The sequence below is a fragment of the Microcaecilia unicolor genome, chromosome 10, assembly GCF_901765095.1.
Source record: "Microcaecilia unicolor chromosome 10, aMicUni1.1, whole genome shotgun sequence".
NCBI lineage: Eukaryota > Metazoa > Chordata > Amphibia > Gymnophiona > Siphonopidae > Microcaecilia > Microcaecilia unicolor.
Window position 1 is genome coordinate 33,684,265 of NC_044040.1, and position 27,068 is coordinate 33,711,332.

Consider the following 27,068-nt stretch of genomic DNA (forward strand, 5'->3'; position numbering starts at 1 on the left):
AAAAATAAATCATGAAATGTTATGGTGGGGTTTTTTTCTGCTTTTTTTTTTGTTTGTTTGTTTGCCAACGACATGAAACGACAAGAAATGTTCAAATAAAACAACGTCCCTAGTTTGTGCTAGAGGTGTTCCCAGGCCTGCTGGTGCATAGTTGCATTTTGAGAAGGCTTTATATAACACTAGTAAAAGAGGCCCTTTTCTGAGCAAATGAAATGGGCGCTAGCAAGGTTTTCGTCGCCAACACCCCCCCCCTGCCCAACCCCTTTGTTGTTCTGCCATTGCTCCGCCCTCAATGTCATGACGTTTGACGCGAGGGCGGGGCCCGGAGCGATTTCGCAACCCCCCTGCCTCCCTCCCTGTGAACCCCTTCGTTGTTCTGCCATCAAGGTTTTCGTCGGCAACACCCCCCACTCCCTCCCTCCCTCCCTCCCTCCCTGCCAACCCCTTCGTTGTTCTGCCATTGCTCCGCCCTCAACGTCATAACGTTTGACGCAAGGGCAGGGCCCGGAGCGATTCCCCCCCCCCCCCCTCCCCGCCTCCCTCCCTGCCAACCCCTTCGTTGTTCTGCCATTGCTCCACCCTCGAGGGCGGGGCCCGGAGCGATTTTGGTGGCTTCACCACCACGAACCTTCGAACCTTTTTGAAGGAAGTCAGGTCTTGGCTTCACTGACATCACTGTCTTCAGAACGTTGAGGGTGAGTTTTATATATATATATAGATTGTCCCAGCATGATAGAAATGTGGCTCAATCATTTAACAGTTGCTATTCATCTTATTTGAGGAGGAAAAAGCCTCTGTATTCCCATTTCAGTACATACTTGTGTCTGTTAAACCGGGATGGAATCTTCATAGGCTAAAAAAACCTCCTCCTAACTTTAATCAACAAAACACATCTATCACATCACATTTGACGAACACTTATCTTTAGTGCCGCCCATGCAGTTGCAATTTAGCTTCACTCTAATACGCCCGACGGGGTCCCGTTTCGCCGTACAGGCTTTCTCAAGGGAAACATGTCATGCTGCGATGTGAATCTACAAATAAAAACCATGAATTAGCCCCTGCTCTGATGCCACACTCCTACGCTTAATAACAATTTGTACTTTTTCTGACCTGCTTACTCAGCTCTGCCGTTGCTCGTTGTCAGAACAGCACCGCCTTTGAAATGGCGCCTTAAAACTATTCAACTATGATGTCACTGTTGTATGATTAGCTGGCACATTATCTAAAAATACAGAGGCTTTTTCCTCCTCAAATACGATGAATAGCAACTGTTAAATGATTAAGCCACTTTGGTTGGTAAAATTGCATTTGTTTCAAATGTAGTGGTATTGGCCTATTTTTGATTTAACCAGCATATCATCAATAGAAATCGAACAAAATAAAACATGGAAAAGAAAATAAGATGATACCTTTTTTATTGGACATAACTTAATACATTTCTTGATTAGCTTTCGAAGGTTGCCCTTCTTCGTCAGATCGGAAATAAGCAAATGTGCTAGCTGACAGTGTATATAAGTGAAAACATTCAAGCATTACTATGACAGTCTGACAGGGTGGGAGGATGGGGGTGGGTAGGAGGTATGCATGGGGACATCAAAGCATATCATTGATATTCTAACAGGATGGGTGTGGATAGGTGAGGGGTGGGGTGATCAACAGAGAAATACAGCTTTATGGTTTATAATGTGCTAGGAACCCATACCTCCTACCCACCCCCATCCTCCCACCCTGTTAGACTGTCATAGTAATGCTTGAATGTTTTCACTTATATACACTGTCAGCTAGCACATTTGCTTATTTCCGATCTGACGAAGAAGGGCTAATCAAGAAATGTATTAAGTTATGTCCAATAAAAAAGGTATCATCTTATTTTCTTTTCCATGTTTTATTTTGTTTGATTTCTATTGATAACCTTAAGAGTGGACTAACACGGTTACCACACTCCTCTACCAGCATGCTAGAAACACAAAATATGATTGGTAGCCTACCATTGGATTCTTCTAGTCAATTTTACTGCAATAAACCCCAGTTGATCTCTGGCTTTCCCTTCATGACTTTGCATCTTCTGTACATATCCCATGATTTGAACCCTGTTACTGTTTTTCTCTCCACCACCTCTGCTGGGAAGGTACTCCGCTTTTGTAAGGCACAGCTCAGATAAGGATGCCTATTGGCCAAGGCAGGAAGAGGTTCGCAGCTGTTTTATTTGTTGGACTTGTTTCTTGACTAAGTACAAAAGTGCTCTTGGCAAAGAAGAACAAACGTTTTGGGATGGGGGTCATTCTATCGATTTTGCTTACAATCTGTTTCAAAATGATAACAGCTTGTATTTTATATAATTTGCAGCACAGATTGTCCTGTCAGAAATGCATTGCAGTAACCTAATCTTGTTTTGATGAGGGCAGTCGTTGCCATCAGTCAATCATCTGCCTTTAAAAAGGGACCTAACTGTCAAATTATTCTGAGTTGAGAAAAAGCATACTTCTCTATGTGTTCTCTTGTTGTAAACCACTTAGTTTATTAGGCGGGGTATAAATAATTAAAAAAAAAAAATCTTTTTTTAAAATATCAGCTGCTTTTTTAGCTTAGTAACATAATAAAAGCTCAGATAAGACCAAAGTGGCCCATCCAGACTTGGTTGTGCACTGTGATCATGACACTGTACGTATAAAACTTTACTGACCATTAAAACTTCACTTTGCTAAGGCAGATATTTCAGTATATAACCTGCCTTGCAGCTAATTATACTAGGTAAGTATGCAGACCAGTTCAGCTGAAATAATTCATCTTAAAATCCTTCATCAATTTCCCAGGTGTCTTAAATGTATGTTTGATTGCAGATTCCGAGATGGTATCCTAAGTGGGAACCAGCGAATGATGTCTGCACTCGCTCCAGATTTTCCTTCCTTTTTCTCTTGGTTTTAGCTGACAGTGGTGATGGTGAAGCAGAAGTGGAAGATTAGGGCTTTCCTGTTGGAGTATTTGCTTCTTCTCCCAGGCCAACCGATGCGGAATCTCTTTCTTAGCGCTTTATCTGGAGAAGTGGTTGGTAGGTCCCTTGTTGAGGTTCACATTGGGACAGCAGCCCAGTTAGGAGCAGAGGAATAGCCTAATGGTTAATCCAGCGGCTTGAGAACCTGTGGACCTGGGTTGGATTTCCACTGCAGCTCCTGGTGACTCTAAGCAAGTCACTTAACCCTTCATTGCCCCAGGTACAAAATAAGTACAGTGAAACCTCGGTTTTTGTTGACTTTTTCAGTGAAAATTTTGTCTCCGGTTTCATTGGTTGCCTCGGTTTTCACTGCTAATTTTGCGAAAACAAAGGGCGACCCATGCGTTCTCCTGCTCATTGTGGCGTTGTTTCTCGTTGTGTGAGCATCACCCCGCGCGTCTTAACGCAATGCACGCAAGATAAGTACATAAGTAATGCCGTACTGGGAAAAGACCAAGGGTCCATCGAGCCCAGCATCTTGTCCACGACAGCGGCCAATCCAGGCCAAGGGCACCTGGCAAGCTTCCCAAACGTACAAACATTCTATACATGTTATTCCTGGAATTTTGGATTTTTCCAGGTCCGTTTAGTAGCAGTTTATGGACTTGTCCTTTAGGAAACCGTCCAACCCCTTTTTAAACTCTGCTAAGCTAACCGCCTTCACCACATTTTCCGGCAATGAATTCCAGAGTTTAATTACACGTTGGGTGAAGAAACATTTTCTCTGATTTGTTTTAAATTTACTACACTGTAGTTTAATCGCATGCCCCCTAGTCCTAGTATTTTTGGAAAGCGTGAACAGACGCTTCACATCCACCTGTTCCACTCCACTCATTATTTTATATACCTCTATCATGTCTCCCCTCAGCCGTCTCTTCTCCAAGCTGAATAGCCCTAGCCTCCTTAGTCTTTCTTCATAGGGAAGTCGTCCCATCCCCGCTATCATTTTAGTTGCCCTTCGCTGCACCTTTTCCAATTGTACTATATCTTTCTTGAGATGCGGCGACCAGAATTGAACACAATACTCAAGGTGCGGCCGCACCATGGAGCGATACAATGGCATTATAACATCACATGTGCTCAAATCTAATTTTCCCTGTTAAGTGTTTCCCTTGCTAATAAGTTAACCCTTTCCCTTTAGCTCCATCATGGGACTATATTTATTCTCTATAAAATGTGTTTTTGGTATGTATTTTGGAGTGTCTAGAACAAATTAATTGGATTTACATTGATTCTTATGGAAATAATTGCCTCGGTTTTCGTCTGTTTCGGTTTTCATTGATTGTTTTCGGACGGATTATCAACGAAAACCGAGGTATCACTGTACCTATATATAATATGTAAACCGCTTTGTAACCACAGAATGGCAGTATATCAAATCCCATCCCCTTTCCTTTTCTATTTCATTTTATACCCTCACATCCCGAGCAGTTGTTTCAGGAGGAGCAGACAGCTGGTGTCCTGCACAGCATTAGTAGTGGTTCCAAGTGGGGGTCAGACTTGCGGGGAGCCAGGATTTTGCTCTCTCCCGATGCACTGCCACTGCAGCTTGGGGTGGAAGAGCTTGTACAGCCTGATGAGCAGTAAGAGAAGGGATTGGGAGCTACGGAAGAAGACAAAAGTCAAGCAGTGCAGCCACCAGACAAATTTATTAAGGTCAAAATAGCCAACAGTGCTGCGTTTTGGCCTCTGCCTGTATCCAGGGGTACAGTGAAATATCTAAAAACCATATAAACAAGCATGTATCGTAACATAAATATTAAAAAAAATCCTACACAGTGTTAGCATAAATAGTACATGATATTAACATAAAGACACACTTTTTTAAAAGAGCATGAATATTGTAATTATACTGCCATAATAGGAGCATGATTGCTATAATTAACTCTCCAATAGATCACAGCTCTAATTGAATTTATACACTTACCAATATACAATTCTTTACACAGTGTTGGAAAATTTCACTCCTTTAAGATTATTCAGTAAAATAGAATAAAACTACATTAACCTTCCCAGAATATAACATTGCTTTGAAGTGCTCCTACTCGTGTTGGTACCCTCCTAAAACTGTACAGATAAAACATTTTATTTTTACGTGACAAGCTATAATAGATAATAGCTTTTTGTCCCTAACGCCAATAGGCAGGCTTAGGGCTCCTTTTACTAAGGTGTGCTAACGATTAGCATATTCAATAAATGTTAAGTCCATTTTAATCTCATGGGCTTCTTAGCATTTAGTGCGTGCCAATCATCAGCGCACCTTAGTAAAAGGAGCCCTTAGGTTTTTTTAACATTGATTATCAAATTAACCAAGTTATGTGTATTAATATAACTTATTATTTTGCTTAATAGTTGCAATAACGGAACATGCTCCTGTTAGCATGATCTCTTAAATGGTTGGTGATTTAGATTTTATCTTAAGCCATTGCTTACATCACAGTAACATATTGTGATCTATGTAGGGGCAGACTGACCATACAGGCAACTGGGCAGTGCCCAAGGGCTACGTGTCCTTGTGACGTCCTCTCTCTCCTCCAGGAACGGGACGCAGGCGGGGGCACTGGTAGTAAATCGTCCATCTGCTGCTGACACCGGAACTTTCCTCTGCCGCGGCCCACTTCCTTCTTTCATAAGCGCGGGCGGTGGCAGAGGGAAGTTCCAGTGTTGGTGGCAGATGGCTGATTTAGCTACAGGACCAAAGGGAAAGGTCAGTAGCAGGGAGAGAGGGAGGCAGCAGGACCGGGGGAAGGGGTCCACTCTGTCCACCCCTTGATGTATGTCATTTAATAAAGAATTTATTTGTTTAGTGTTAGGGTATCAAGGGTGCCTTACCTCCTCCCACCCTGCCGACTCTTCCTTCAGGTATTGCCTCATTTTACTAAAGTGGCTATCTTTGATGTTCAGCACGTTGAGCTTGGTGTGTCTCATACTAGTTCAGCTTTTGCTTCATATGATGGTCACTGCTGCCCACGTGGGCCCCTATCCAGATATTAGACATGCCGCTTGAGTGGAAGGCGAAAGAGGGTGATGGTAAATGGAGCTCGCGCTGAGGAAAGGAGGTTACCAGTGTTGTGTCACAAGGCTCGGTTCTTGTTCCAGTTCTTGTTAACATTTTTGTAATCGATTATTGCTCAAGGGCTGTCTGGTAAGGTTTGCCTCTTTGCGGATGATACCAAAATCTGCAGTTGGGTAGATGCTGATGATGATATTGACAATGTGCAGGGCCGGATTAAGTCTCAACTGATGCCCTAAGCACAACCCAACAATGGTGCCCCTCGGCCCTTCCATCGCTTAACTGAAAAGATGTTAAAAGTCAATAAGTGCTGAGAAATATCATTATTGTACAAAACAAACCATCAAATACATTTCTAATGATTAGAAAAACACTGAAATTCGTGTTGCATAATGGGCGTGGCAGATGGCAGTGAAAGAGTTAAGAGCATGATAGGGGAGGAAAAAGCTCTGTGGTGCCTACGTTTCCTTGGTGCCCTAACCACATGCTTATTTTGCTTAATGGTTAATCCAGGGGCTGATGACATGAGGAGCTAACAAAGCTTGAAGAATGGTCCAGAATTGGGCAGCAAAGATTTAATGCTAAAAAATGCATGGTCATGTATTTGGACTGGAAAAATCTAAGGGAGCAGTACAGTTTAGGGGGTGAAGTACTTTTGTGCACAAAAGAAGAGTGGGGCTTGTGGGTGATCCTGTATAATCTTAAGAGAGCCAAACAGGTAACAGTGAAAGCCAGAAGGATGCTTGGATGTATAGGGAGAGGAATGGCCAGCTGGAAAAAGGAGTTGATAATGTCTCTGGTATATGAGTCTCTGAGATATTGTTTAGAGTGCTGTGTACAATTCTGGAGACCATACCTTCAACAAGATATAAACAGGATGGACTTTGTACGGTTTAGGAGGTTGAAATACTTCTGTGTTCAAAAGAGGAGCAGGACTCGGGTAACCGTATATGATATTAAGTAGCCAAATAAGTAGAAAAGGTGATGGCAAAAGCCAGAAGGATGCTTGGATACAAAGGGAGAGGAATGGCCAGCAGGAAAAAGGAGGTATAAGTTTCTGGTGAGACCTCATTTAGAGTACTGTGTACTGTTCTGGAGACTGCACCTTCAAAAAGATATAAACAGGATAAGAATCTGACCAGAGGGTGGCTACTAAAATGGTCATTGGTCCTCGTCATAAAGCTTATGGGGACAGACTTAAAGATCTCAATGTGGAAGAAAGGCAAGAGAGAGGAGATACGGTAGAAATGTTTAAATGCCTCCTGAGCATTTAAGACATGGAGGTAAGTCTCTGGAGTGAGGGGGCATAAGATGGGGGTGAAAGGGGACAGACTCAGGAGTAACCTGAGGAAATAGTTTTTCACGGAAAGGGTGGTGAATGCCTCTCAGTGGAGGTGGAGGAGATAAAGACTGTATTTGAATTCAAGAAAGTTTGGGATAAGTACATAGGATCTCTAAGGGAGAAGAGATGGAATGGATGGGCAGACTGAATAGGCCATACAGAGGGGCATTTTGGACTGGGGACACTCATCTGCAAGGGCGCCCATATCCGAGGACGGCGCCGCGAAGGGGCAGGGCCAACCGTGTTTTCGAACGAGATGGGCATCCATCTTTTCGTTTCGATAATACGGTTGGGAGCGCCCAAATCTTAACATTTAGGTCAACATTTAAAGATGGTTGACCTAAATGCTCAGATCGCCGGATTTAGAGATGGGCACCCTCGGTTTTCGCCGATAATAGAAGCCGATGGCGCCCATCTCAAAAACGAACAATTCCGAGGCATTTGGTCGTGGGAGGGGCCAGGATTCGTAGTGCACTGGTCCCCCTCACATGCCGGGGCACTACAGTGGACTTCGCAAATTGGTCCCAGGTGCATAGCTCCCTTACCTTGGGTGCTGAGCCCCCCAACCCCCCCCCCCCAAACCCACTCCCCACAACTATACACCACTACCATAGCCCTAAGGGGTGAAGGGGGGAACCTACATGTGAGTACAGTGGGTTTCGGATGGGTTTTGAAGAGCTCCCATTTTCCACCACAAGTGTAACAGGTGGGGGGGGGGGGGGGGATGGGCCTGGGTCCGCCTGCCTGAAATCCACTGCACCCACTAAAACTGCTCTAGGGACCTGTATACTGCTGCGATGGACCTGAGTATGACATTTGAGGCTGGCAAAAAAAGTTTTTAAAGTTGTTTTTTTGAGGGTGGGAGGGGGTGGGGGTTAGTGACCACTAGGGGAGTCAGGGGAGGTGATCCCCGATTCCCTCCGGTAGTCATCTGGTCAGTTCGGGCACTTTTTTGGGACTTGGACCTGAAAAAAAAATGGACCAAATTCTCGCCAGGGACTCCCTTCTTTTTTTTCCATTATCGGGCAAAGCCGGCCTTCTCAAAGCACGCCCACTCCCCCGTCCCACCTTCGCTACCCTATCGAAACGCCCCCTTGAAGTTTGGCCAGCTCTGCGACGGAAAGCAGTTGGCGCCGGCCAAAATCAGCTTTTGATTATACCAAGTTGGCCGGCGATCTCCTTCGAAAATAAGCTGGACGGTCTTTTTCTGCCTTCATTTTTCTCTGTTTCCCTGTTTCCATTTGTGAGTACTATATGTAACATCACCCCTTCCCTGGTGGGGTCCATCGCCATTTGCCTCCATGATCTTTCTACTTTATTTTAGATTGTGTCGGAGGGATACACAGTATTCCAGTTCACATCAAGTTGAAATTGCCTAGCAACAGCACCTTCCTTTTCATTCTCAACTTTCAGATATCTATTATTAGATCTTCGTCTAATGTCTTTGTCTGAGACGAGATCTATAGACAATGCCTATGTGGTTGTAAGTGCCATCTTCTTCCAAAATAGTTCACAGTGCTTCCTCCTTTCTCTACGCCCCTTGTATTTGTCGCCTAGATTGCATTCTTGACATAAGTGTATTGTTCTCCCTTTTTCAGCCATTTCTATTCCTCTGAAGCAGATTATAGCCTGGTACAGCTGTGTTCCATTTGTGGGACTCATGAACTGTGTCTATAATTCCACTTGTCCCAGTCTACCATTTAATTATCTGAGAATGCAACCGGGGTTGGTGGCTATGTTACCTGCCTTAAATGTCATTCAGTCAGCCTTCACAGTCAGCTTACTCAGGAAGGGAATATTACAGACGGGGCTGAATTTGTTACAGTCCTTGGTTTAGATTAATTTGTTTTTAAACAATTAACCAACTACAGCAGATTTCAGGTTTCCTGGTACAAACCTTTCCTTAAAGAAAAAATGTAATAAAAGCTTTATTTTCTCAAGCTATAACTGGCTACCATAACCATCCATGCTAGACGGGTGATGAATTTTTAAAAACTATAATCCACCCCTCCGAAGGGACACCACCTTGTAGTGGTGGAGGTGCTTTTGTGTTTCAATGACTCAGAGGGCTATGCTGAAGGGTTACCCATATCAGACAGGCCTCTGAGGAGAAACCAGACAAAGAGTGTCCCAAAATAGGGAGAGTGGAAAGATGGTGACCTGAAGCTCGTACGCTCAACGGCCCAGCTGTCCTCTGAAGTTCTGTCTTTGTTTACTTGAAACTTTCTCTCTGCATTTGCAGTTACCTTAACTGAGAGGAAGGGGACAATGGGGGGTCAGCCGCCGATGACCAACGTTTTGTCCCCTGTGCAGCAAGTGTGGGACCGCTGCGCGACAAGCTGCTCACAGATGACTGGGTTGATGAGTCCTTTGATTAGCGCCGGCGAAGGAGCGTCATTGCTCTTGGACCTGGAAACAACTTCATCGCTCCCGAGTCATTTAACCACCATGTCCAAAGGAGTGGAGGAGTGAGTTAGGAGTGTATGCTGAAACGGAAGTCGTTTACAGCTGAACCCGTGTCAACGGTGCCACTCCTAAACCCATAAGACCTATCAGCTTGGAGTTTTTGGCTCCTGTGGAGGTTACATTGAATATCATCTGGAAGGCGCTCCAGGACCTAATGGTGGTAGTAAATAATTTTGCTTCAGATATAATCTTATTAGTGAGCCACATGGATAATCGAATCGAATCCTTTGAGAATGAAAAATTGATACAGCAAATGAAGTTCCACAGGAGTAGGAAACGGTTAAGATTTTGAAAATGATAATAGACCAGAAAAATTTGAACAAAATGAATATTATTACAGATTATTAATATTGAGATTGTTGTTTTTCCAGAGTTACGGATATGACTCCTAAAGTTTTTTCCTCTGAAATGATTCCTCTTACTATATTAATTCAAAAGGAGTGAAGCCTGTGAAACTGGGATTACCTTAATCAGTGGGAATTGGATTAGAGATTCAAGTGTTTGTATTGTTAAATAATTTCTGGTTTTAAAAGAGAAAAAAATGAAATCAGGTGTATGATTTCCACTAATATTGGACAATAAGTATGCTTCCAATGAAATTAATTGACTATACACCGTCTTGGGTTTGAAGAAGCCAACCAGACGATCAATGTGGAATAATGATTCAGATAAGTAATAACTGGGGATAATCAGGTTAATACCACGTTTTCTTTGTTTACTGTTGTTTAATTGATCTCCTTGTCTTGTTTCACTCTCCCTATTTATTTTGTGGTCTAAGAAAGAGAAAGATTGTATATAATCCATTTTATCTAGTTGAGATTGTTTTCCTCTAATATTGTATTAATGTACAGTCATCTCTGTATTACTGTTTGCAAGTGACCCTTGTAAAATGAAAAATTATAAATAAATGATTAAAAAAACAAACAACCTATAATCCATTGCCACATCATTAATCTGATAAGATTTAGCTAACCTGTTTCCAGCCTGCAAACCCCCTACCTCTTTGAATCCTGGATTGTGATGTAAAGTCCTTAAATCAGTTCCTACATTGCACCCCATTTCCAAGTTTCTTCTGATCAGAATAATTTTTTTTCAGGGAAGTGTTGAACAAATTGAAGCTCTGATATTGAACTTTTACAAACTGAATCAACTGTTTTGACATATTTAGTAAGGCGCCTTTTATGTCAGAAAAGCATAATAACATCCACGAACAACTGAGCCTGGATTTTCCACAAAACCTTATTAGACTCACCGGGATCCCTATGCTATGCCTTCTGCAATCTGCCTCTCTTCCAGTTCAAACTTTATATAGCTCTTTGAACCATGGTGAACTTTTAATGGTTGAAATCTGGTGTAATTTAGTAAGGCTCATAATGTCCAAAGCCGTCATGCACCATCTTGCTAATAGGTTTACTGTTCAGTTGCTTGGCCAAGTCTACCAAATTCTGCAATAAAATTAGCCCATAGAAATCGATTGAAATTTTTTAAATATTTGCTAATCGGTACGTTCTTAGCAGTTTATATCACTTTGATATTTGATACACATACACAGAACCTAATTTCTTTCTGAAAAGGCATCTTAATTAAAACAGAGTCCTGTGCCACATAAACCAGATAAGCGTGCTTTACATTTCTTAATGTTGTTTTCTAACCCAATATCATTTGGCAATAAAGTCCACAATTTTGGATCTAGGATCTAGCTACTGGAAGGAACCCAAAATTAGAGAAGTTAAGAAGTGGCAGGAAGGCTTTTGCAGTATTTTTGTGCTTATGCAAAAAAACGCGCGGACCATTATTGCTAAGTAAACCATCTCGTAATTTAATTTGAATATATTCCTTTTCCTAGGCAAAACAGGAGATGTGATAGAGTCAAAATGTTTTGACTTGTGGGGAGGAGGTAAGTATAGGCCATTTTTTTTTTCAAGTTCTTAGATTAAAACAAATTACCAACCTGAATATGCTTGTGTTTGTTCTACTGTTTGTATATGGGCAGAAACCCCCTTCAGTCTCTGGCTGCCGTGACACAACTCTTTTTTTTTTTTTTTTAATACTTTAAATTTTTATTGAAATGCACATACCTCATAACAAACATTAACCCACCATCACAAATTACCCCCAGTGGCCCACACAGGAGAAATCTATTGCATCTGTACACTACAAACACCCATCTCGCTATATAAAAGGCAACCCCAACGTTCTGAAACCTCCACGGAAGTTGAGGCGCCCGAGATATCCGGTGTGCCCTGGAGTGTCTGCACCGCCCTTGCGTCAAAACGTCATGACGTCAAGGGCGGAGCTATGACACTCGAGGGCCGAAACGGAAACGCCAGAGGCACGGCCACGGAGGCGCAGCAAAAAGAAAAAAAAAACCCTCCCCACACACAGCGACGCGAACCCCGAACAAGGCAAGTAGCACGGAGAGAGAGGGGGCCCCTTGCTAGCGCCCGTTTCATTGCGCTCAGAAACAGCCATTTTTTCCTAGTAACCTAATAACAGCAAAATATAAACAGAGCTCCCCCCTTCTACCCCTCCATTTCCTTCCCCAACTAAACCATTACATCCCCCCCCAGTTCCCCAGGTCGCCTACCCCCAGAATCCAAGCTGTATATCGAATTTAAGCCAGGGTTTGGAAACATCCGCCCCCATGAACCACAAGTTCAGAATATACATGTGTACAGTTTTGTATTTAACATTCCTTTTCCCCAAACCAAAGCAACCCATTTCCCCCCGACCATCTCCCCCCTTTATCCCCTTGCACCCCTTTAAAGAAGCATCTATATATTCTTTACCCCTGCTTTTAAGCGAACCCACCCCCCACCCCCTTTACATTTCAAGGTCCCCTCCCTTCTGTACGCTGTAAGGTACTCCATATGTATTAATTGTCCCAATTTGTCCTTCCACTCCTCCACAACTCTTTTTATCTCACTTCTGCTTGGGTGGAGAGAGCATCTCAAATTCTGATTGCCCTGTAAACAGTGGCCAGACTTTCCGTGCACGTGAATTTAGTTCACCTATGATCGTGGTAGCCAAAGATGTAATGAACAGACTCTTTCATAATCCTTTTTTTACCATATGACCTTCTGCATTGTAGAACTGCTCAACAGACTTTTACGTAGCCTGCTGACTTTAGAAGGCTGTACACAGACCTGGTACAGTTGATAATGATGATATTTTCAAGACCCAGTTGTGCCTAGAGAGTTTTTGTTATGTTTGTTTTTCTTGTTTAATGACGTGCTTATTTTTCTGCAACCAGCATCTCAACCCAGTACATACAGCTTTACTTTTTTAACTTGTTTTCTGTTTTATAAATTTCTGTGACTGTTTCTCTCTATATCCTTATGAGAAAACAATGGTTTTGTTTGGCTATTGCTATGTTGTAAAGAGTTTGCTAAGCTGTTGCTGTGATATCCAGATGGTGGCCATTTGGAGACTATACAGCATAAATAAGCAAGCTTGTGAACTGAAAGTAACATGGTCATGTAAAGGATGCTATAAAATGTGAGCCTGCATTTATTGGCCACTGGGGATTGCATCTCCCAAAGGGCTAAATCTTGGTATAAAGTCAACACAAAATGGTAACAGTGAAACCTATGTCCATATAGAAGTTAGGTTGTCAGTAAAAATGTGGCAAACTGTCAAGAAAAAAAATAAAAAAATTTTGTCATGAGTTGGCAGCCTTGTAGATGAGTCCCCAGTGTTGTCTAAGCAGAGTTAATTATTTGCATTAATTTTTACTGAAAATTCTCTATTTAGATGTAGCCCCGTTTATTGAATTTCTAAAGAAAATACCAGACGGCACTGTAGTGTTGATGGCAACCTACGATGATGGTGCAACAAAGTAAGTAGGGGTTATTATAACTGGTCTCCTGTCCTGTAAGTGCATTATCAAAGTTCCCACCTGCGTAGAGTGCCGGGCTTGTTTATGGTCACAGCTACAGGTGTGCATTTGTTTGAAATAACGTTTGCCTGAAACGACAGGAAAACCCTGAAACTTTGGGTTTTATCTTGTATCTCAAATAGTGTGCACTCTTTCCCCTTACTGCCACCCAAACAAACTATATGGACCAAACCAAAACTTTCTGTAAATGATATGGGAAGCTAAACAAAATAAAAATACTTTGACTGCACACCCTTGGTCACAGCTGAATATTAGAGCCTGTAGAACTGGAACAAGGTATTTTTGCACCCTTGACAAGGGTTGAAAATTACAACTTTTTTCTCCCACTCCATAGAAAATATACAGTCCATACATTGTCCAATTTATTTACAGTACAGACAAGTCCAATCCTTCAAATATTCTTCATCCAAACAGGTGCTTGTTTTTTTTTTTCCAAATTTGTAGATGTGTATTTAAGATTTACAGAGTATTTACTTTGTTATAGCCCCTCTCCCTCCTTTCTTCTACTGTACATAAGTATTGCCATACTGGGAAAGACCAAAGGTCCATCAAGCCCAGCATCCTGTTTCCAACCGTGGCCAATCCAGGTCACAAATAACTAGCAAGCTCTCAAAGAAGTAGGAAACGTTTTATACTGCTTATCCCAGAAATAGTGGATTCCCCCAAGTCCAATTTAATAATGGTCTATGGACTTTAACTTTAGGAAGCCGTCCAAACCTTTTTTTTTAAACTCTTCTAAGCTAACCGCCTTTACCACGTTCTCTGGCAACAAATTCTAGAGTTTAATTACACGTTGAGTGAAAAAAAATGTTCTCCGATTCGTTTTAAATTTACTACTTTGTAGCTTCATCGCATGCCCCCTAGTCCTAGTATTTTTGGAAAGCGTGAACAGACGCTTCACGTCTACACATTCAACTCCACTCATTATTTTATAGACCTCTATCATATCTACCCTCAGCCACATTTTCTCCAAGCTGAAAAGCCCTAGCCTCTTTAGCCTTTCCTCATAGGGAAGTTGTCCCATCCCCCTTTATCATTTTCGTCGCCCTTCTCTGCACCTTTTCTGATTTCACTATATCTTTTTGAGATGCGGCGACCAGAATTGAAGACAGTAATCGAGGTGCGGTCGCACTATGGAGCGATACAAAGGCATTATAACATCCTCATTTTTGTTTTCCATTCCTTTCCTAATAATACCTAACATTCTTTTTACTTTCTTAGCCGCAGCAGCACACTGAGCAGAAGGTTTCAACGTATCATCAACGACACCTAGATCCCTTTCTTGGTCTGTGACTCCTAACGTGGAACCTTGCATGACGTAGCTATAGTTCAGGTTCCTCTTTCCCACGTGCATCACTTTGCACTTGCTCACATTAAATGTCATCTGCCATTTAGATGCCCAGACTCCCAGTCTCATAAAGTCCTCTTGTAATTTTTCACAATCCTCCCGTGATTTAACGACTTTGAATAACTTTGTGTCGTCAGCAAATTTAATTACCTCACTAGTTACTCCCATCTCTAGGTCATTTATAAATATGGTGAAAAGCAGCGGTCCCAGCACAGACCCCTAGGGAACCCCACTAACTACCCTTCTCCATTGAGAATAGTGACCATTTAAACCTACTCTGTTGTCTATCTTTTAACCAGTTTTTAATCCACAATAGAACACTACCTTCTATCCCATGACTCTCCAATTTCCTCTGGAGTCTTTCATGAGGTACTCTGTCAAACACCTGAAAAACCAGACACACAATGTCAACTGGCTCACCCTTATACACATGTTTGTTCACCCCTTCAAAGAAATGTAATAGATTGGTGAGGCAAGATTTCCCTTCACTAAGTCTCATTAATCCATGCTTTTGAATATACTCTGTAATTTTGTTCTGTACAGGTTTTCAATCCAGTTCTGTAGTACTTACTACTACTACTTATCATTTCTATAGCGCTACTAGACGTACACAGCGCTGTACACTTGAACATGAAGAGACAGTCTCTGCTCGACAGAGCTTACAATCTAATTAGGATAGACAAACAGAACAAATAAGAGATAAGGGAATATTAAAGTGAGGATGATAAAATAAGGGTTCTGAACAAGTGAATAAGGGTTAGGAGTTAAAAGCAGCATCAAAAAGGTGGGCTTTTAGCTTAGATTTGAAGACAGCCAGAGATGGAGCTTGACGTACCGGCTCAGGAAGTCTATTCCAGGCATATGGTGCAGCAAGATAAAAGGAATGGAGTCTGGAGTTAGCAGTGGAGGCGAAGGGTGCAGATAAGAAAGATTTACCCAGTGAACGGAGTTCCCAGGGAGGAGTGTAGGGAGAGATGAGAGTGGAGAAGTACTGAGGAGCTGCAGAGTGAATGCACTTATAGGTCAATAAGAGGAGTTTGAACTGTATGCGGAAATGGATAGGGAGCCAGTGAAGTGACTTGAGGAGAGGGCTAATATGAGCATAGCAACATTGGCGGAATATTAGTCGTGCAGCAGAATTTTGAACAGATTGAAGAGGAGAGAGATGGCTAAGTGGGAGACCTGTGAGAAGCAAGTTGCAATAGTCTAAACGAGAGGTGATAAGAGTGTGGATGAGGGTTCTGGTAGTGTGCTTAGAAAGGAAAGAGCGAATCTTGGTGATATTATGGAGAAAGAAACGACAGTTTTTAGCAGTCTGCTGAATATGTGCAAAGAAGGAGAGGGAGGAGTTGAAGTTGACCCCAAGGTTACAAGCTGATGAGACAGGAAGGATGAGAGTGTTATCCACAGAAATAGAGAATGGGGGAAGAGGAGAGGTTGGTTTAGGTGGAAAGATAAGAAGCTCAGTCTTGGTCATGTTTAGTTTCAGATGGCGGTGAGACATCCAGGCAGCCTAGCTAGTCATGTTTTCAGGATAACCACACTGAATATGTATGAGATCAGATTTGCGTGTGCCAACCTCATTGTGTTTTGCTTTGGACCCACAACCTGCTCATAAAGGTTTGGACTTGGGCCATGTTATTACAAGAAATATCTCTTACTGCAGAGGCCTCATGGAAATTAAAAAAAAAATATAAACCACCTCACTAAAAAAGAAATGATATGTGTCTAAAACAGAGAAAAAAAGCCTTAGAATAGTAATGGACCCTCCCTAGTTTAATCATTAGCAGAAAAAAAACCCTCCATAATAGGTCTGGTACAGCGTGCAAAACACTTCAATATAAATCAACTCAAAACTGTGCTTAAAGCGTCCAAAACAAAGCTGAAAATTATAAAACTTATCTGCACACAGCAGCTACAGAGTCTTTGCAGGAACTTCAAGTGGGCGACGTCATTTTTAGCTACCAATATCCCGAGGTCCAAGCTTCCATCAAGGGTCTTGTTTTGCGGGAAGACCGCTGCTTCAGAGCATAATAGTGGACCATTCGGAGTGCTGCAGTAGAAGTTCAGTGTCATGCAGGGCATTAAACCTTGGGTGGCAGTAAGGGATCCCCACCGCATGGCCATGCGGTAAGAGTTTTCTTACCAATTGGCCATGTTTGTCTGGAGGCTTTTTAACTGCTACTTTAAAAAGGGCCCTGGCGCATGGGGGAAAAACTGCCCCCTCCACTAGCTCAGGGCCCTTTTTCCCCACAGCTTGTTAAAAGGACCCCATAATGAGGACCTACTAAATTGGTTGATCTACATATATAACACTGGGGCCATTTTACTAAACCGCGTTAAGCACTAACGTGTTTAATACGGGAGAAGAGGCGTACTGCAAACACATTAAAGCATTGCAGCATGCACTAACTCCTGTGTAAATATTTTTTTTGCTGGAGGCATGTTACGGGTGGAGAATGGGCATGGAAACATTATTTATTTTATTTATTTATTTTGCTGCATTTATATCCCACATTTTAACTAAATAGGGAGGCGGTAAGTGCTCCCGCGTAAACTTTTTTTTCAGGTAACGTGAACTAATGCAAACGCTGCCACATTAGAAATGAGCCCATATTCTAACATGGCTAAGTAAAACAGCCCCGTTATCGCTTTGTCATATGATGGCAAACACACATTTCCTATGTTATTTAAGTTTCAAGTTTAATGTAATTTTAATATGCTGCACCATAAGTAAATACCTTCTGAGTAATTTACAGTAATTTATAATACAAACATGAAAGGAATGAAATACAATAATTGATGGGACAGAGGAGGAAGGTTAGGTAGGATGATGGTGGGGGGGGGGGGGGGGGGATATTACTCTGCAAAACCAAACTACATTATCTGCACACCCAAGTCTCAGAGACAAGGCGAGGAACTAGACAAACTCCGTCCCGAAGCATCTTTAAGTAGAAAGGATTTATAGCATGCATTATCTCAGAATCTAAGCAGGTTACAACTTATGTACACAATCATTAGGAGAAAGTGCTGTGTTTCCCATTACACTCGACAGGTGTTGTGCTGTTCTGTTTTGAGAGCTGGGATGTGTTCATTGTGCTGGCAAAACGAAAGCCCTGTTCAGAAACACGCACAGTATTCAGGCAGCAGAAGTGGCAGCAAGCAACCTATCGAAGAGGCAGTGACCATGTTTAACCTATCCACTTGCTCTTTGTTTTAAGGCTCAACGATGAGGCACGGAAGCTGATTGCTGAGCTGGGAAGCACGTCTATCAGTGCACTCGCCTTTAGAGATAACTGGGTTTTTGTAGGTGGAAAAGGAATTAAAACCAAAAGTCCATTTGAACAGGTCAGTTCATTATTTTTTTTTGTTTTCATTCAGCTCTTGCAACATCCACCAGTGTTTGCTTTAGACCGGCTACAACTGGTCTAAAGCAAACGCTGCAACCACAGTAAGCTTTGTGGATCGGGCCCCTGAGTGCCAATTGTCTAACAGAATCTGTGCGCCATGATGCCCTTATAGAATAATAGTGGAAATTGGCATCTAAACGCCTACATTTAGCTGTGCCCACTTTAGCATGCTGTAATTTATGTGCATAACTGGGAGCCCCACACATATCGAGGCCCCTCCCCCCCTTGCAGTTAATTCACTATGGCAGTTGTGCACGTACTTTACAGAATACCACTGAGCACTCTGCTGGCATTTACACGCATAAATGTGCGTTCACCCTTGTAAGTGCTAGTATTCTGTAAGTTTAAGCCTGCAAGTTTAGGGTGCCTTGTTGTATAAGGAGGGGGAGCTTTACTGTCTAATCAGGATGGGTAGACAGGACCCACAAGAATAACAAATACGAGGCTGCAGAGCTGTGGCTGAAAAGAATAAGGTCAGGTAGGTCTTAGTGTGGGGAATAGAGTCATAACAGGGTGTCCATGTGAAATGTCACAAAAGCACCTGTTTTAGAAAATCCCTCTAAGACTCTAAATAATGAAAAACATGAATGGACTATTATTTGTGCAGGGATCAGTGTATACACATCAGTGGCGTAGCCACAGGTGGGCCGGGGCCCACCCACTTAGGGCTCAGGCCCACCCAACAGTAGCACACGTTTAGTGGTAGCTGATGGGATCCCAAGCTCGGCCAGCTGAAGACTTACTTCAGATGGTAACGAAAACGCTGCTCTCCATGATACCAGCACCTGCACATGCTCAGTTTTCAGCACATGCCTGCTGCAGACTGCCAAGGTGGAAAGAAGCGTTTTCCCACCAGCTGAGATATTTTTTGGGTGGTGGTTGGGGGGGGGGAGGAGAACAATTGGTGCCCACCCACTTCTTCCCTAGGCCCACCCAAAATCTGTTGTCTAGCTACGCCCCTGATACACATGGAACCCCCATCAAGAATTTTTATAGTGTCTCAAGTGTCACCAGTGCAGCAGCGTTTCAAAACACATTTTTTTCAGTTTATAAAAAAACTTGCACTTATTGCGTATATGCTGGATAACCGCGACCAACTTTATATCAAAAACGTCTGACGTAATGTCATGTTTTAAAGTTTCTTCTGCTTCAGGGACATCCATAAATAAATTTTTTTTTCCAATGCTCTTCTCCAGCAGCATCCGTCTTTCATGCTGATTCCTGGAACACATGGCGCCAACCAGCTCTTAAAAGTACTCAATGACTCATTGCCACCATTTAAAAAAGAGCAACCATTCCACTCCTGTCTCGTGTCATTCATCCGAACAGGGCTGGCATGTTGAGGGACAGGGGTACAAACAGCAACTTCCATGGACCCCCTAAGCCTATTTGGAGATAGAGATACAGTTTGTGGACTTTTGGGCTTTCAAAATTCTACCCTGGGCCCCCCAGCATGTTTAATAGTGCATCCAAATCATTAAATAAGGGCTAACCACTCCGTTCCTTCTTCATTCTCGTAGCTGAGACCATGTTCGGTTCCCACTGATTTCCTCCATGTCAGTTACGGGGGAAGTATAATCAATGGCCTGCAGGTGTATACGTTGATCCCCATAAGAACATAATAATAGCCATATTGGGTCAGACCAGTGGTCCATCCAGCCCAGTATCCTGTTTTCAACAGTATCCAGTCCAGTTCACAAGTACCTGGCAGAAACCCAAACAGTAGCAACATTCCATGATACCAATCCCGGGGCAAGCAGTGGCTTCCTCCATGTCCATCTCAATAATAGACTGTGGACGTTTCCTGCAGGAACTTGTGCAAACTTTTTTTTAAACCCAAATTTGCTAACCAGTGTTAGCATAATCTCCGGCAACGACTTCCAAAGCTTAACTATTCGTTCAGTGAAAAAATATTTCCTCCTAATTGTTGTAAAAGTGGAGGAGTGGCCTAGTGGTTAGGGTGGTGGACTTTGGTCCTGGGGAACTGAGGAACTGAGTTCGATTCCTGGCACAGGCAGCTCCTTGTGACTCTGGGCAAGTCGCTTAACCCTCCATTGCCTGCCACATAGAGCCTGCCATGAGTGGGAAAGTGCGGGGTACAAATGTAACAAAAATAAATAAATTTCCATGTAACTTCATTGAGTGTCCCCTGGTCTTTGTACTTTTTGAAAGATTTAAACATCGATTCACTTTTACCCGTTCTACACCATTCTGGATTTTGTAGACCTCAATCATATCCCCCCCTCAGCCGTCTCTTTTCCAAGCTGAAGAGCCCTAACCTCTTTAGCTTTTGCTCATATGTGAGGTGTTCCATTCCCTTTATCATTTTGGTCACTCTTCTTTGAACCTTTTCTAATTCCGCTATATCTTTTTTGAGATATGGCGACCAGAACTGAACACGATTCTCAAGGTGAGGTCGCACCATGGAGCGATACAGAGGCATTGTATCCTTGGTCTTATTTACCATCCCTTTCCTAATAATTCCTAACATCCTATTTTTTTTTTTTTTGCCCCGTACATGGATGATGGCCCATACTTATATATATTTTATTATTTAGATTTTTAGAGGGTTACAGTTAGCATGGGCATATGCTGTGTTATATCAAAACTAGTAAAAAAGCCCCGTTTCTGATGCAAATGAAACGGGGGCTAGCAATGTTTTCTTCTGTGTGCATGTGGGAGTGTGTGTGTCCCTGCCCTCTGGCCTCTCTCCCCTCCCCCCTCTGAGTCCTTCACTGTTACAGAGCCAGTGATTTGATTTCGTGCTCTGCTGTTTTCCTTCACTGACTGTGTTACAGAGAGGGCGGGGCAGACACTCATAGGGAAACCAGATATCTCGCCCCCTTCACACTTCCGGCTGGAGGCTTCATAGAACGTTGGTGTTGCTTTTTATATAGAGAGATGTTTATGTGGCTGTCCTAAAGCTTTTTTTGACTCTGTGTATAAAGGTAACATAGGCACCTATGTGCATTGTAATAAAATGGGCTTAGCATACAGAGTCTTTTGCACAGATTTGCACTTGCGCCTAAGATGTCAATATTTCATTTATTTATTTATTTATTTTAATTTTTAAAAGCATAATAGTATTTTTGGCAGACTAGGCAGAGTACAAAGGTATAGACATAAAAAGCAATGATTATGTGCATGCGCACATGTATTTTTAAAATCATGCAAATACATTACAGCTGTGCCCCAGCTTTTGCCCAGACAAAAGGACCCTGACAGGGCCTGTATGCAGATAGGGTAGATTCAAGAAAGAGCCCCAAAATTAGTGTGCATATTCTGTAATGGCTGTTCAGCACAGAACTGCTGTTTATAGAATGCTAGTAAAAAAAGCCCCGTTTCTGATGCAAATGAAACGGGGGCTAGCAAGGTTTTCTTCAGAGTGTGCATGTGGGAGTGTCCCTGCCCTCTGCCCTCTCTCCCTCTCCCTCCCCCTCCCCCCTCCGAGTCCAGTCCTTCAGTGTTTGTGTTACAGAGAGAGTGAGGGCATCTCTCTCCTCCCCCCCTCTGAGTCCTTCACTGTTACAGAGAGAGGGATTTCGTGCTGTGCTGTTTTCCTTCACTCATGGGGAAACCGGATATCTCTGGCGCTTCACACTTCCGGCTGGAGGCTTCATAGAACGTTGGGGTTGCCTTTTATATATATAGACTAGTAAAAAAGGCCCGTTTCTGAGACCAGTGAAACGGGCGCTAGCAAGGTGTTTGCTTTCTGCAATTTTTTTGAAACGGTTTTGTAGGATAATTGTGTTGTCATGGTAATGAATAATTTACATTGTTGTATTATGTGTAATATTTTTTTTCTGTTGGTTATGTAGTAGTTATTTATAGGTTTTAGTAAAAGGGAGTGAGTGACAAAGCAGTTTGTTCAACAGTTGTATTCATAACCTAATTGCTGGTTCCATTTCTAATATTTCTTTATAAACAATGTTTTTGGTGTACAGTTTGTTACAATGTGGAATAATTTTTCCTTGTTCTGGTCCATCAATCAGTTTAACAATCACATCACACGAGTTCCTTACTCTTGAAAATGCAACATACAGTTGCCCATGTGTAAACACGGGTTCTGGAAGGTGAATGCCAACTTTGTCAAATGTTTGTGATTTGTTAATTGTCATAGCAAATGCCAATTTGACAGGAAACTGTCTTTGACATAGTGTGAATGGTAGGTCACTGTGTGATGGTGCAAGGTCAATACGTGGTATGAAAACAGTACTCCCTGCAGTTGAGCCACTGATTATCTATCTATCTATCTATCTATCTATCTATCTATCTATCTATCTATCTACTTATCATTTCTATAGCGCTACAAGACATACACAGTGCTGTACACCATACACAGAAGACAATCCCTGCTCAAAGAGCTTACAATCTAGATAAGACAGGTAAACAGACAGAACAATTAAGGGTAAGGGAATAAAGAGGTGAGGATAAAGGACAGGGTAAGTGAGTTAGGAGTCAAAAGCAGTGGTAAAGAGGTGGGTTTTGAGTTTGGACTTGAAAACAGTGAAAGACGGGGCTAGACGTACAGGCTCGGGAAGTCTATTCCAGGCGTGAGGTGCAGCGAGATAAAAGGAACAGAGTCTTGAATTAGCAGTAGAGGAGAAAGGGACGGATAAGAGAGATTTTTCGACAGAACGGAGTACTCGAGGGGGAACGTAGGGGGAGACGAATGGAGAGGTACTGGGGAGTGGCAGAGTGAATGCACTTATAGGTCAATAGGAGAAGTTTGAATAGAATATGGAAATCGATAGGGAGCCAGTGAAGTGACTTAAGGAGAGGGCTAATGTGGGCATAGCGACTTTGGCGGAAAATGAGTTGCGCAGCAGAGTTTTGGATTGATTGAAGAGGAGAGAGATGGCTAAGAGGGAGGCTGGTGAGTAGTAGGTTACAATAATCAAGACGAGAGGTGATAAAGAGTGTGGATAAGGGTTTTGGTAGAGTGCTCAGAGATGAAGGGACGGATTTAGCTGATGTTATAGAGAAAGAAACGACAGGTTTTGGCAGTCTGCTGAATGTGAGCAGAGAAGGAGAGAGAGGAGTTGAAGATGACTCCAAGGTTACGGGCTGATGAGACTGGGAGAATGACAGTGCCATCCACCGAAATAGAGAAAGGGGGGAGAGGAGAAGTAGGTTTAGGGGGAAAGATGAGGAACTCGGTTTTGGCCATGTTAAGTTTCAGATGTCGTTGAGACAACCAGGCAGCGATGTCAAGATAGGCAGGCTGAGACATTGGTCTGGATGCTGGTTGAGATTTCGGGGGTAGAGAGGTAGATTTGGGAGTCATCAGCATAGAGATGGTATTGAAAGCCATGGGAAGATATCAGAGAGCCAAGGGAAGAAGTATAGATGGAGAACAGGAGAGGACCGAGAACAGAATCCTGAGGTACACCGATTGGTAGTGGGATAGAAGTGGAAGAGGATCCACCAGAGTGTACACTAAAGGTGCGAAGGGAGAGGTAGGAGGAGAACCAGGAAAGAACAGAGCCTGGAATCCAAATGAAGATAGCGTGTCAAGGAGTAGGCTGTGATCAACAGTGTCAAAAGCGGCAGATAGATCAAGAAGGATGAGGATAGAATAGAGACCTTTGGATTTGGCCAGGAACAGGTCGTTAGAAACTTTATTAAGTGCAGTTTCAGTTGAATAAGAGGGCGAAAGCCCGATTGGAGTGGGTCAAGAACAGCATGAGATGAGAGAAAGTCAAGACAGCGGCGGTGAACGGCGTGTTCAAGTAACTTGGAAAGGAAGGGGAGGAGGGAGATGGGTCGATAGTTGGAAGGACAGGTAGGGTTAAGTGAAGGCTTCTTCAGGAGCGGTGTGACCACAGCATGTTTGAAGGCATTTGAGCAATGAGGTTTGGTTTCAAGTCTTTTACAAATAAGCGTGTTCCGCTACACAAACTTGGTGTTTACATTTTTGAGTAGAATAATAATTGCACCTATTTTTAAATGAAGTTTATGTGAAGGCATGCCAGTTGGTGTTTGTTCATGAAGGAACTCAACAGGATATAATTGTTGATCATCTTCGCTGGAATCATGAATTGAATCTGAGCTTAAGTAAGTAATTGTGGTTCAAAGTGTCTGTCCTTTGAGTTTTGCGTTTCCTCGTACCTTGTGCAATTGGTGGCACAGTTGTTGTTTTCTTTGTGTCCAGTGTTCTGTTGGAAATGAAATGGGCAGTGTCACAATGCTCATGTATTGACAATTATTTATTTTAGGACTCTGTTAGGAGACATTAAGTCTGACAGTTATATGAAGTGAGTATATGTGTGTCTGAGAGGGCATGGGAAGGAGTATGTGTGTGAGAGAGATGTTGTGTGGGTAGGGGGCGGCTTCACTGTGTGTGTGTGACACAGAGAGTGTGTGTATGTGTTTGTGTTACAGAGATAGTTGTGAAAGTGAGAGAGGGTGGGGTGGACTGGGAGTTTGGGGGCAAGTGTCTATGTTTTTGCAATATTGTGTGTCTGTCTCACAATGAAAGAGGGGTGGGGGGGGGCGGGTGGTGGTGATATGAGAGGGTTTTTGGGGGGGAGTTGGGGGGATGTGCCATGCTGGCAAAGTGGGAGGTTGTGGTGGTGGTTTTGAGGGTGGTTTTTGATGCATGGGTGATATATATAGAGAGAGAGTGAGTGTGCATCTCTCCATGTGCCGCGTCAGTGTATGTGTGTGTGAGTGTTTTTTAGCGGGGTTTTGGTGGGAGGAGGGGGCGGTGGTTGTGTTTGTGTGTGAGAGTGAAAGATCATGTGTGTCACACAGGTAGTTTGTGTGTGTGAGAGAGTGTGTCTGTGTGTGTGTCACAGAGAGTTTGTGTGTGTGTAAGTGAGAGAGGGTGGGGCGCACTGGGAGGTTGGGGGCGAGTGAGTTTTTGTGTTATTTTGTGTGTGTCTCACAGTGAAAGGGGGAGGTGGGGCGGGGGGGTGGTGAACTGAGAGGGTTTTGGTTTAAAGGGGGGGGGGGGGGGTTGGGGGATGTCCTGTGCTGGCAAAGTGGGAGGAAGTGGCAGGGCTTTCTGTGTGGTTATTGTTGTAGGGGTGATATAGAGAGAGAGAGTGAGTGTGTGTGTGTGTGTAAGTGAGAGAGGTTGGGGGGACTGGTTGTTTGAGTGTGTGTGTGTGTGTGTGTGTGTGTAAGTGAGAGAGGTTGGGGGGACTGGTTGTTTGAGTGTGAATGTCTGTGTGTTTGTGATATTGTGTGTGTGTCTCACAATGACGGGGTGGGGGGCTGGGGGGTGAATTGAAAGGTTGTTGCAGGGGGCTTGGAAGGGGGGGGGGGTCAGCATTTGTTGAGGTGTGGAGTGGGTTTTGCCTGTGTTGTTGCTGGCTCGTATTAGTGTGTTTGTGGGTTTTTTTTTTAATTGTTTTGGTTTTTGAGGGGAGGGGGCTGTCAAAGTTGGAAGAAGTTGTGGGTGGTTTTGAGGGTGGTGGAGAACTACATAAGTATATAAGTAATGCCATACTGGGAAAAGACCAAAGGCCCATCAAGCCCAGCATCCTGTCCCCGACAGCGGCCAATCCAGGTCAAGGGCACCTGGCAGCTTCCCAAACGTACATACATTCTATACATGTTATTCCCAAAATTGTGGCTTTTTTCCAAGTCCATTTAGTAGCGGTCTATGGACTTGTCCTTTAGGAAACTGTCCAAACCCTTTTAAAACTCTGCCAAGCTAACCCCCTTCACCACGTTCTCCGGCAAGAATTCCAGAGTTTAATTACGCTGTGATGTTGTGGCTCGGGGCTTGGAGGAGGGTCAGCGTGTGTGTGTGTGTGTGTGGGGGGGAATTCATCCTCACTTACATTGTCTGTGTTACTGCGGCTGGCTGCAGCGAACCAAAGCGTGCAGACTCTGCCCTTTTCTCTCTCATGCTCTGTTTCTGCAAGGGCGGGACCAGAGCTGACAAGAGTGAGAAGGGCCGAACCTGCAAGCTTTGTTCAGCTGTTGCCGGCTGCCATAACACCTCCGATGTAAGTGAAGATGTTTTTTCAAATTCAGAGGGAGGGTGCCTGATACTGGAAGGGAGGGAGGGAGTAATGGAGGGATGACGACCCTGAAACTCGGGGGGTGAGGGTGGGGTCCTCTACTTCCAGAGACAAGTCGTCACGGGGGGGGGGGGGGGGAGTATGGGGGGGTTGAACGGCGACTCGGGAGGGAGTCGGTTGGGGAGGAGGGGGAGGGCAGGGTCCGAAGTTGTAGAGGAGAGGGAGGTCGCCGGGAGTGTGCATTGGGGAGGAGGGTGGTGAGGGGGCTGTGTGCGGGGGACGGGGTCCAGTGGTGGCTCGGGAGGGGCGAGGGAGAGAGCAGGTGGGGGGGTGTTGTCGCATTAGGAGGCTTTCCCAGCGTTACCGGCAGTGTTGACGCCGGCTGTCTGTCGACGTTCGTGCACGCGGGTTGGGCGATGGTGTGTCTCATGCTGCTTCCAGTGTTTGGTCACAGCTGCGTGTGACGTATCCGGAAGTACGTGACGTCAATACTGGTGATGGGTGCATCCTTACAGAGAGCACGAATGCTTCAGAGTTCACTGCCACGGAGTCAGCTTCACAACGTTGGAGGTGAGTTTTATTATATAGGAGACTAGTCTCGATATAAGGCGGAATAAAAA

The 27,068-nt window shown here is 43.6% G+C and overlaps 1 protein-coding gene across 3 annotated transcripts in view; it reads left to right on the forward strand.

Moving 5' to 3' along the window:
* FAM3C (family with sequence similarity 3 member C) overlaps positions 1–27,068 on the forward strand; it is a 95,420-nt gene that overhangs the window by 64,804 nt on the left and 3,548 nt on the right. For all 3 annotated transcript variants that reach the window (XM_030216558.1, XM_030216560.1, XM_030216559.1), the window contains exons 7-9: positions 11,663–11,713; positions 13,570–13,654; positions 18,284–18,410. In XM_030216558.1, the coding sequence (XP_030072418.1) occupies positions 11,663–11,713; positions 13,570–13,654; positions 18,284–18,410 (263 nt within the window). The remainder of the gene's footprint in view (positions 1–11,662; positions 11,714–13,569; positions 13,655–18,283; positions 18,411–27,068) is intronic.